Source organism: Trachemys scripta, chromosome 11 (assembly GCF_013100865.1).
Source record: "Trachemys scripta elegans isolate TJP31775 chromosome 11, CAS_Tse_1.0, whole genome shotgun sequence".
Classification (NCBI taxonomy): domain Eukaryota; kingdom Metazoa; phylum Chordata; order Testudines; family Emydidae; genus Trachemys; species Trachemys scripta.
Window position 1 is genome coordinate 57,565,111 of NC_048308.1, and position 12,058 is coordinate 57,577,168.

At 39.9% G+C, this 12,058-nt stretch overlaps 1 protein-coding gene across 2 annotated transcripts in view; it reads right to left on the bottom strand.

The window, feature by feature from the left end:
* Positions 1 to 2,649: 2,649 nt before the first annotated feature.
* ICA1L (islet cell autoantigen 1 like) overlaps positions 2,650 to 12,058 on the bottom strand; it is a 30,959-nt gene continuing 21,550 nt past the window's right edge. The window contains exons 6-9 of one of the 2 annotated variants that reach the window (XM_034786508.1): positions 7,062 to 7,260; positions 5,596 to 5,721; positions 3,571 to 3,669; positions 2,650 to 2,857 (exon numbers count right to left, since the gene is read on the bottom strand). In XM_034786508.1, the coding sequence (XP_034642399.1) occupies positions 2,768 to 2,857; positions 3,571 to 3,669; positions 5,596 to 5,721; positions 7,062 to 7,260 (514 nt within the window). In that variant the 3' untranslated portion in view covers positions 2,650 to 2,767. Of the gene's footprint in view, positions 2,858 to 3,570; positions 3,946 to 5,595; positions 5,722 to 7,061; positions 7,261 to 12,058 lie in introns of those variants that run through there. The other variant, XM_034786507.1, reaches the window with a different exon arrangement.

Sequence of the window (12,058 nt, forward strand, 5' to 3'; positions counted from 1 at the left end):
AAGGGCTTGAAAATGGGCTGGGGTCCCCCTGGGATCAAAGATCTGCCTTTTGCTGTTTGTATGAAAAAAAATACACACATTTGGCCAAACTATGAACCTTTGAAAAATTTGTTTGCATATGCTCAATAGAAACTTGTTAGAAGTTGGCAGCTAAATGCTCAGAAGAGTCCATCTGCACTGAGCATTCTCTAGCCCAGCACTAAAAGGACTGAGCAGGACTTTCCCTGAAATTGCTGTTGTAGCATTGGGCACAGGAACTGAGAGCAGGATGATTGCCTTATCTGTGTTCTCAATCCTAACCAGACAACGTAGAGGAGGAAGCTGCTGAGTCGACTACAGAGGGGACAAGAGCTGGACTTAGAAACCTAAATGGGGAGACTGGGACAGGGAACTGATGGGAAAGCTAGGATTGGGTACTTAAGGAGACTGGGAGCCAGTGTGGGTGGAGGGGGGGAGAGAGACTAGGAAGGGTGGGCAAGGAGACTGGGAGACATTGGGTTTAAAATGGGTTTAAACTGCAGCAAGGGAGGTCTAGATTGGACATTAGGAAAAAGTTCCTAACTGTCAGGGTGGTTAAACACTGGAACAAATTGCCTAGGGAGGTTGTGGAATCTCTGTCTCTGGAGATATTTAAGAGTAGGTTAGATAAATGTCTATTAGGGATGGTCTAGGCAGTATTTGGTCCTGCCATGCGGGCAGGGGACTGGACTCGATGACCTCTCGAGGTCCCTTCCAGTCCTATAATCTATGAATCTATGAATCTATGAATTGGGGGGGAAGAAGGGCGGGGGGACTTGGAGCCTAAGATTGAACAAGGAGTTGGGGGAGACTGGGATTGAGAGTCTGGGGAAGCCTGGGGTTGGCTGGCAAAGAGACTGGAACTGGAATGAGGAGCCAGGGAAGAGACAGAGTGAGAAAAGCTCAGGCTGGAGGTGATGTGGCAGGAGTCAGGCTTGGAACGGAATAGGCAGAAGGATCTGTGACCAGTAGACATACTCCCCTTCAAACCCAGAATGGTTGAGGAATAGAACCAAAGATTCCCAAATCTCAATATTCCTCTGCTGTTAGCAAATACCTGTGAACCGCCCTCTCAAAGTTTGTGTCTCATTCCCCCTCTAGTGACTGGTTCACATAGAGGATGACAATCTATTACTGCTATTGGTTAGCTCAAGCGGCAGAGGGGGAGGGATAGCTCAGTGGTTTGAGCATTGGCCTGCTAAACCCAGGGTTGTGAGTTCAATCCTTGAGGGGGCCACTTGGGAATCTGGGGCAAAATCAGTACTTGGTCCTGCTAGTGAAGGCAGGGGGCTGGACTTGATGACCTTTCAAGGTCCCTTCCAGTTCTAGGAGATGGGATGGGATGGGAGGTCTGTGCTGTGGATCAAAAGGTTCTAATCCTGCAGATGACCCCTCTGGATGTCGCTATGATTGCACTACATATGATGGAATATCTGGTTTTTGCATTGCTTTTTTATAAACCTAGGGAACTCATCCCTAGAGCACAGTCCATCGTATGAACTGAATGAAACTTCAGTCCTGTGGAAACAATTGTATCATCATGTATATGCACAAGGACGCAGAATTAAGGTTTTACAGGCATATAGTTTGTGTGTTTGTGTTTAAAGATATAGCATGTAAGATCAGGACTATAAAATACACATTGGTGTGTGGCAAGCTAATGGTTTTATAGGCATGAATTTGGAGTGACTTCATTACTTGTATCACCCAATCAAATTACCTGAAATCCAAAATATACATGTATTTAACATCTTACCTGCTTCACTTTCCAAATGGATAGAAGTTTCCTCATCCAACAAAATTAACCTGATTCAAAAACCAAAGAGAATTGGTCAGATTGAGCACTAAGATGCAAGATGTGTTGAAATGTTAGTGGCTCAACGCCAAAGAGAGAATTAAGGCCTACTTTTCCTTTCGCTAATGTTGGTTTTACATTTAGGTAGCTCTAAGAATTTCAATGAGGTAGTTCTGGCTTTACACTGGTATGAGTGAGAGGAAAATCTGGCCCCTTGTTTCAAAATTTACAGGGCTAAAGCCAGATCTTGAAAAGGCTGAACTCCCTTAATTCCCAATAAGTGATCAGCACTTCTATAAATTACACCATTTATTAAATGCCTAACTATTGATTTAGAAGTCTAACATTAGGCAGTCATTTTCAGACCATCCTGGCCTGTGTTCATTTTGTATTTTTACTTTTTAAATTAACTTCTCTGTGCTTGGTGAACTTAAGGTAATGGAAATTGATCAAGACAATGAAGTGAGAAAATGGTATTGACAGATATATAGAGAGTAACGCATATGAACTAATATCTATTTACTATATCTGTTTTGTTTTTATTAAGATTGCAATACATGTTACAAATTGACACATTTCTTATAAACAATTGTGTAACTTTGCAAACTTTGGCAAAGTTGTGTAACATTTTTTGTTTAACATATATAAATTAATAAACAAGTTATCATCAAAGAAGGTCTAATCTGGCTAAGAACACTGACTACAAACAATTATTTTAACCTGATGAGATGTTTTTGGTGGAGGGGAAAAAAACCAGAAATAAAAAAATCAAGAAAATGCCAAAGTGGAAAAAGAATGAAAAGGGTTTTAAAATGCATGTTGGAGAAGAAAGTAAGTTTATATATTATTATTTATGAATACTAGGAAGCAGAGACCCTCTTCCTAATGCCCACACCAAACAGGTTCAACGTATGTTTTTAATCCTCTACAATCTCTCATCATTTTTCTTCTTGCTTACTTATCAAGGTTTGTATTGATGGTGTCTTTCTCTATCTTCTCTTTATGTTCTTCGGTGGGATTGTTTAGGGAAGGCTTCTGTGGTTGCTGAGAAGTGGAGAAAATATATTTTGAGAGGAAACTGATGATATCTACAAATGCACCTCTCCAGTCTAATGATTTGAACACAGTAATCTATGTAGCAGTAACTTCTCTCTCAATTACCTGGTTGTAACAACCATTTTTTGTAATTAAGAAATTCTGGTTACACTTTGATGCTGTGACTGTAGTTACACTGTAATATCACAGATGCACTAAAATTTTGGTCATACACTTTATATAAAGATTCCATTTAAAAAGATTAATAGATATTTTAGGCATGTTCCAGACATGAGTAGTATGTGTTATAGATTATTATGAGCACATCATTAGACGGAGTTATAGGTCATGGATAGTAATAAGAGATCTGTTGGGCTCTATAATATTCTAACAATTAACCATTTATTAAATATCACTTATTTATTAGCTCCTTATATATTCCATTTTTATAAATGGAACCTTAATATAAAGTGTGACTACAGGGTTTTTTGCTTTTCTTTTTTTTTTTAAATAAAAATCAGATAAATGAACAACTTATTTATCCATTTGATAAACTTGCAAAATGAGCATGGGGAATGGACTGGTTTGTGCCAGACTTGTCAGTAGTTTAATTCTAGACAAATAAATTACAATTATTATTTGAATTTGAAATTTACTTCTCCAAAAAAATAGTTTTCATTTCAAGAACCTTATATCTTACAGAAATAACATGAAAACTTCACCTCAAGTGCAACAGAGTGATATGGGTGGACACCTATGAACTCCTCATGGATCTTGGACATCAGTCCTGCTGTCTTCTTGCAGAAGTGCAAAAGGGTTATCTGGGAAGGAAAAGTCAAAGAAGATATTATACAGACTTACCTCTGACAGCTATTTATATCATTATTTCCCTGTCTCCTTTGACATAAGCAAATTCTAAACAAATTGGGAGTTCTTCCCAATCCTGAATCTCCCATTTCAGTAAGAATGATATGTAAGGGATGTTTCAAGATGGAAACGTGTAACTCTATCCTCCCAGCCATCTGTTCATAGGACTTTGTATGTTCCACAGAGAGAAGAATTGCTTCTGAAACTACAGTCTTTTCTTCCAGATATTGCTGTGGAGAGGACAGGACAGAGAGAAAATAGAAAAGTTCACTAGTATGAAGGAGCACAGACTCTTCTGTTGAGAGAAAGATTGGAAAGGAGGATTTCTCTCGGTCCACGATATCTTTTGGAACAATTTTGCAAAACCCCTTCTGCCATTTTTTTATTTCAACAAGGATGAAAAAATGTATAAATATGGACACTCTCCTCTTAACAAGAAGCCCAAAAATGTGCAAGATTCTCCATTTTGAGGGTTCCTGCCAGAAGCATGCTTACTTGTGAAACACTCAAGTGCCAGCACATTTGCAGTGAGCAGTAAACTAGGGCTGGACAGGAGTGACTTGAGACTCACTGATTTTTCAGCCTGCGGAGTTAGGGGGAGAGTAGCAGTGAAAAGGATTGATATTGGATGGAGGAAGATTTATCTAAACCAGGAAAAAATTGTTTAGGTTCGGTTTATTTCAGGGATCAGGTTCGTTCTTATAGCTTGAACTGGTTTTCTTGTCCAGGGGCCATTGTAATCCATCCAGAAGGCTTTAAGAGCTGCTCCCATGACAACTGATGAGCAAAGCCTTTTGGGTTCACTTCAGGTAGGAAGGAAGGATGGAGAATTAGGCTTGGGAGTTCTGAGAATATCAGAAGCAGTGTAGGTGGCAGAAAATAAACACAGCTGAGCAACAGAATCCAGGCACGTACTTCTGCTCAGTTAAGCTTTGCATGGAAGCACAAGCTCTTCGGTTAGAGGTTCTGTTTTGATAGCTGAATCTGTGGAGACTGTTACAGTAACTTTAGGGACAAAGTGAGAAAATGGCTATACAACATCAATGGCAACATTTGCCTTCAAAAAAAGTCCTGTTAATTAGAACTAAGACTCCCATCTTTCTATAGCATATACACCTCTAACCTGATATAACGGATATAACACAGTAAAGCAGCGCTCCGGGGGGGGGGGTGGGGGTGGAGGCGGGGCTGCGCGCTCCGGCGGATCAAAGCAAGTTCGATATAATGCTGTTTCACCTATAATGCGGTAAGTTTTTTGGCTCCCGAGGACAGCATTATATCGGGGTAGAGGTGTATATGTTTCCACCTAAATGCCTTTCTTCAATACATATTTCTAGTTTCCATTCCGTTCTCTCCTATTTTCAGCTCATTCTGGAGTTTTCTCCAGATGTTGCTAAAATTCAAAAAGCACTGAAATGAGGAAAATGGGCACTTGTAAGTTGGATGGATCACAAACTTCTTGAGCCTGATCCACCACAGCATTGCTTCAGCTTCATGGCAATTTAACTTCATGCCTTTACTCTCTAAACCTGGGATACAACACAGCCTCTTATAAAATAGAAATTCTTCCAAGAAATCCCAATGGAAGGTGCTAAAGCATTGTCTGTACGAGTTTGCTATGTATTTCAAAATGTCATTGCAATATTTATAAATTAATCAGTGTGTGTATTGAAATGCTTCCTTCACAATGGAGATATCGACCATCAACTATGTCCTGTAAATATCAGAAGAGAGGATGCTATCACCAATGCATTGCTGCTTATAAGACCTTGTTCACTTCTTGCTCTGGTTTAACAACTTCATTTTCCCACATTATATCAAAAAGTTAGATTTCCTTCAAATATCCAGGATAAGGCATTCTGCAAAGCTAACATGGATACCTGATAGATAGCAAGGGAATGCGACAACATATTGCAGCGACTAGCTCCAAGTAGATCCACCTTCTGACAGACATCCATTTTCAACTTGTCAAACTGGGCTTTGGTATTTTTCACTTGCGTCTGCACCTAGAACCATGAAAGTTGAAATATATAATAGCAAAAGGAGATCATAGCTATGTGTGTGTTTTGCAGAAAAGAACCCCTGAAAATGTTTCACAGTCCTAGGATGTATAGCAGTTTCATCCTGGAGAATCTATACACTCAAGATTGCATGGCAATCTGTAGGAGTAATTTGTAGGCCCCATTGTTATAGGTATTGCACATGCACACATAATGTAGAGATTATCCCTGCCCTAAAGAATTTATAATAAAATGTCAAAAACCCTAGAAATTAGCTGCTAATTATCGTCTGCCAAAATGATAAAAATATCCTGTTTATATGCAAGAAAGTAATGTTAAAGTTGACATAGCATTCAGATAAACACAGGAAATTCAGAAATCCACAGCACCTTTAATTGCCCACTTGCAGGAATTCACTACAATCTGGTCTTGTGACTGCATACAGGGGCACTATCAGATAGTAAGTAAGGAGTCTGACTTCCCTTCACCCCACTCTTTGGTCAGGGAAAGTGCTAAAAGAATAGTTGCAGGAAGGCTAGAATGAGGAAGGCAAGGCGCTACACCTGAGTTGGGAAATCTTTATGATGTATATTTTTTGTTTATGGTAACGTGCTTTGATTTTTGCTGATAAGCACCTTCTCCTGCTTCAATAATCAATAATTTTTTTTTCCTGACTTCCCTCAGCAGCTTACATGTAGTGTCAGGGATTTTAAAGCAAGAAGGAGAATATATGTACGCTAACAACATGGAGCAGAAGAACCTGATGAAGTGGTAAAAGGAACAGCAACAGAAAGAAGAAAAGCAACATCAGCTCCAGTAACTTATGCAGTGGCAGCAGCAACACCACCACCAACAGAAATTGAGATGATGAGGCAAGCTGCTTTGCTTGTCAAGAGAGGTGATCTGTCTTCTGTTACCCTTACAGGAGGAGGGTTCTTAACCAAAATGGAACCTCTGTATTATAATGAAGATCATACAGTATTCTGTTTTTCAATTATACTGTATTTTATAACTAGTAAGTCACATGACCTTGTATTGTGTGACCACATGATTTACTGTAATCAAATACTAAGACATGTTTCTACTAAGAAAACTTAAAACATCCTACTGGTGCATCCTAGTATAAAAGACAAGGCTGTGGTGGCCAGACACACCCGGCTGTGGTGGCCAGACACACCCAGCTGTGAGCTCTGTGCCTGGAGTCCAGGCAGCTCCCAGGAGCCTCGGTGCAGCTGCTAGGCTCCCCACAGCTGAAATGGTACTGTACATGGTTTGTCCTTGTAGACACTTGCAACTAAACCACGTTCAATTGCACCCATTGCTAGCAAGAAGAAGGAAATAAATACTTTTCTGAATTTCTCCATTTGCTTGCAGGTGTCAGGATCCAGTTCTTGGGACACATCCTTCATCCACAGTAAGGCCCCTCTGTATTCTATGCGGGCCTGCTCCATACGATCAATTGTTAACAAGGTATCAGACACAGCCCTGTGACTGAATGTTGCCAGTTCCTGCCCAAGGCGAGACAAGGGGGTACAAAGGGCTACCCTGGAGGTAAAAGAAATGAACAAGTAGAATGGGTTATATGCCAAATGCAAATACATATTCGGTTGTGGGGGAGAGCTGGGAGGAAACAAACAGTAAATTCCAGTAGGAGACAAGCTACAATTTTTGTGTATGTGTGACTATATGTTTTGGTGAATGCTTTCTTGCATGGCCTGACTCTGAAAGGTACTGACCACCTCCTGCTAGATGCCCTCTGAAGTGAATGGAGCTTGCCATTTTGCAGGATAAGACCTAGGGTACACGACTACACTGCAGCCACAAGTGTAATTTGCAGCTTATGTAGAGGTATGCATGCTAGCCATACTCTAGCTCAGGGCTAGTCAACAGCTGGACCATGGGCCAAATCCGGACCACCAGATGTTTTTGAACAGATCACGAAATCTTTTTATTTACTTATTATTATCATTATTGTTGTTATCTTTGTATTATTCTCTCTAGAGTCCGGACCTTGACTATACCTGAACCAAGAAATTTGGACCTTGACAAAAAATAATTGATTACCTCTGCTCTAGCTGTACATACCCGTCTGAACCTCCCGAATACATACCCACTTGTGCAGCCTGTGCTGAAGCCCATGCTCCTGCATCCTCAGTTCTATATTTAGTGAGCTAGATAGAAAAAAGCTAGCAAGAGTACATCTACACAAGCTGCCATTCACATGTGTGGCTGCAGTGTAGTCATACCCCAAAGTGGTCAAACGCTACAAATGCCAACATTCATAAAAGAGAATGGTCACACATAACTTAAAAGAAATGTAGCAAGCTGCCAGGACCAGAAAGGATGCATTCATGTAGTATTCATTTGGAATTCCCTTGTTTCAGAACACAAATGGAATTAAAATATCATACAATAGTAATGAGTAATGTTGTGCTCTTGGCATCACATACTAGACAAGCAGGTGAAGGTTCTGGTCCTGATAGCATGGGTGTATGTTTCTGCACACTAGCAGCAGTACTGTTAAAAATGTCTTCAACCTCCAGCTAGCTGAAAGTGGGCATTTATAACTTGACTGCATAACGGTTACGGTTTAACACTGCCTAAGCAACTCTGTTCTAAAGGCCCCTTTTCAGCTGTTTATAACTTGCCAAACTCTCAGCTGTCAGGCTGAAACTTGCCAGGTTTGGTTTCTACTTATGAGTGGACTTTTTTGGAAAGTTTGAACAACATAGTTGAACCATGTTTTTGAGAAAAGAGTATGGGAGAAAAAATACACCTTTGGCATAAAATATGTGTGACAAACCCACCTATTATCAAGGCTGCCCAATGCTTTCCATTATAAGACCACATTTTCAGTTGCTTATAAATTTGTAACACTGTAACCATTCAGATTTCCCATGCCAGGTGTATGCCTTAAGCTGAATTTGTTTTGAAAGTTTCAGCCAAAACGGTTCAGCCATTTCTGAGTATGAAGCAAGGGAAAAATAAGTTGTTTTGCCCATGTTATAAGAATTCTGGTGAGCATAAGAATGGCCATGCTGAGTCAGTCCAATGGTCCATCTAGTCCAGTATCCTGTCTTTCAACAGCGGACGGTGCCAGATGCTTCAGAAGGAATGAACAGAACAGGGCAATTTATCAAGTGATCCATCCCCATCATCCAGTCCCACTTTCTAGCAATCAGAATTTTAGGAACACCCAGCGCATGGGGTTGTGTCCCTGATCGTTTTGGCTAATAGCCATTGATGGATCTATCCTCCATGAACTTATTCTACGGGTTGACTATGCGTTGTGTGAAGAAGTACTGCCTTATGTTTCTTCTAAACCTGCTGCCTATTAATTTCACTGGGTGACCCCTGGTTTGATATGTTATGTGAAGGGGTAAACAACACTTCCTTATTCACTTTCTCCATACCATTCATGATTTTATAGACCTCTTATCATATCCCACCTTAGTCATATCTCTTCTAAACTGAACAGTCCCAGTCTTTTTAATCTCTCCTCATATAGAAACTGTTTCATACCCCTCATCATTTTTGTGGCCCTTCTCTGTACCTTTTCCCAATTCTAATATATATAGATATTTGAGATGGGGCAACCAGAACTGCACACAGTATTCAAGGCGTAGGGTACCATGGATTTATGTAGTGGCTTTATGATATTTTCTGTCCTATTATTATATCCCATTCTTAATGTTTTCTAGCATTTTGTTACCGTTTTTGATTGCCACTGCACATTGAGCATATGTTTTCAGAGAACTATCTACAGTGACTTCAAGAGCTGTTTCTTGAGTGTTAACACCTAATTTAGATCCTGTCATTTTGTATGTATAGTTGGGATTATGTTTTCCAATATGCATTACTTTGCATTTATCAATATTGAATTTCATCTACCAATTTTTTTGCCCAGTCACCACATTTGATGAGATCCCTTTGTAATTCTTGGCAGTCTCCTTTGAACTTAACTAGAGTAATTTAGTATTGTCTGCAAACTGCAAATTGTTTACCCCTTTTTCCAGATCATTCATGAATATGTTGACCAGTTCTGGTTCCACTACAGATCCTTGAGGGACTCCAGTATTTACCTTTCTCCACAGTGAAAACTGACCATTTTATTCCAACCCATTGTTTCCTGTCTTTTAACCAATTACTAATCTATGAGCAAACCTTCCTTCTTATCCCATGACTGCCTACTTTGCTTAAGAGCCTTTGGTGAGGGACCATGTCAAATGCTTTCTGAAAGATTAAGTACACTTTAGCCACTGGATCACCCTTGTCCACGTGTTTGCTGACACCCCCAAAGAATTCTAATTGATTGGTGAGGCATGGTTTTCCTTTACACAAGCCATGTTCACTTTTCCCCAACAAATCATGTTCATCTATGTGTCAGTAAAGAACTGAATTATCAATTGTTTCAACCAATTTGCCTGGTACTGAAGTCAGACTTACTGGCTTGTAATTGCCAGGATCGCTTTGGGAGCCTTTTTTAAAAATTGGCATCATATTAGGTATCTGCCAGTCATCTGGTAGAGAGACTAATTTAAGTGACAGGTTACATACCGCAATTAGTAGTTCTGCAATTTTACTTTTGAGTTCCTTCAGAACTCTTGGGTGAATACCATCTCGTCCTGGTGACTTATTACTGTTTAATTTAGGTTTCAGAGTAGCAGCCGTGTTAGTCTGTATCCGTAAAAAGAACAGGAGTACTTGTGGCACCTTAGAGACTAACAAATTTATTTTTTGTTTAATTTAGCAAAACCTCCTCTACTGACACTTCAGTCTGGGACAGTTCCTCAGATTTGTCACCTAAAAAGAACGGCACAGGTGTGGGAATCTCCCTCAAATCCTCTGCCATGAACACTGATGCAAAGAATTCACTTAGCTTCTCTGCACTGGCGTTGTCTTCCTTGAGTACTCCTTTAGCACCTCAATTGTATGGTGGCCCCACAGATAGTTTCGCAAGCTTTGGGACTGGGATGAGACGCCTGAGAAGAGATTGTAATTGGCTAGTTGAGGAGAATGGGACTGGGACAAGGAGTCAGGAGTGCGGATGATACAGGCCTGGGACGGAGACAGGGCAGAAGAGGTCAAGCTCGGGGTAACTGGGCAGAAGAGTCTGTGCCCACTAGAGCATACTTCCTTGCAAAGCCTGGAATGGAACCCATGATTTGTGAATCTCACCATTCCTGTACTGTCAGTACATATTTGTGAAACTCTCTGTCAAAGTGCCCTATCCCTCTCTAGTCCAGGTCCATATAGAGGATGACAACCTATTTTCACTATCAGTTACTCTGTTAGCTCAACTGGCAGAGGTCTTTGTGGAGAATTTAAATTTTCCAACACTGCAAAAGATCCATGTGGATGCCAATACAATGCTATATGATGGAATTTCTATTTTTTTGGTTCACTTTTTTAAAAACTTGAGAAATTAAACAAAAGCTACTTTGGGCCCCCTTGTGCATATGCATATGCATTATGATACAGTCTTTAATTACATAATCACATAATAATTTTTTCCCACAGGAGTCCTGCTTGATTCAATGCATAGGATGGACTTGCTCTGGGGATGAATCAGGGTTGCGTAGTGAAGAAGGCTGTTGTCTGTACAACCCCTGCTTCATTGTAAAGGCAACCTTAATTGTGGCATTTCTTAACTTTTGAGTGGTTGATTTTGCAACCTTGATGTTTTTTTATGTAGTCTTTTTGTGTTTAATGTATATAAACACACACACTTCAGCAGGAGGCAAGAGAAACAACATTTGGTATAGCGGTAATACCTAATTGGACTTATTGATGCTTTTTGGTGGTCCAATAAAAATACTTTGACAAGCTCTAGGGTTTTAAAAATCTATCATGAAGATACTGTAATTTTAAAAATTATAGTAGGAGATGGTTGTCATTAATATCCCAACATTCTATTACCACTGCACATTTATGCACAAAAGAACAGAGTGAAATTTTAGATCAACACATTAAAAATGTGTGGAAAAATAATCTCCTCCAGTGTTATCATTGAGGCAGGGTTAAGGAGGATCCTTGCCTTGTTCCATACAGTCTTTGAAGGGCTTCAGCCTTGCCTCATAGCACTGTCTGGCAAATAATTCTACATTTTGGAAATTAACTTTATCATTTAATTTTTTAAAAACCCTAGGAAATTCCAAGAAAAAAACTGCATTAAAAGAAATTGAAGACCATGATCCTGATTAATTTTCTGCATACAAAGTTAAATGCGAGTCCTCCTGTGCATAAAGTTAAGCACCTGCACAAGTGTTTGCGGTATCAGGACGTAAGATGTAAGGTGAAGAACTCAAAAAGTTAACTAACTTTGCCCCGCATTCATATAACT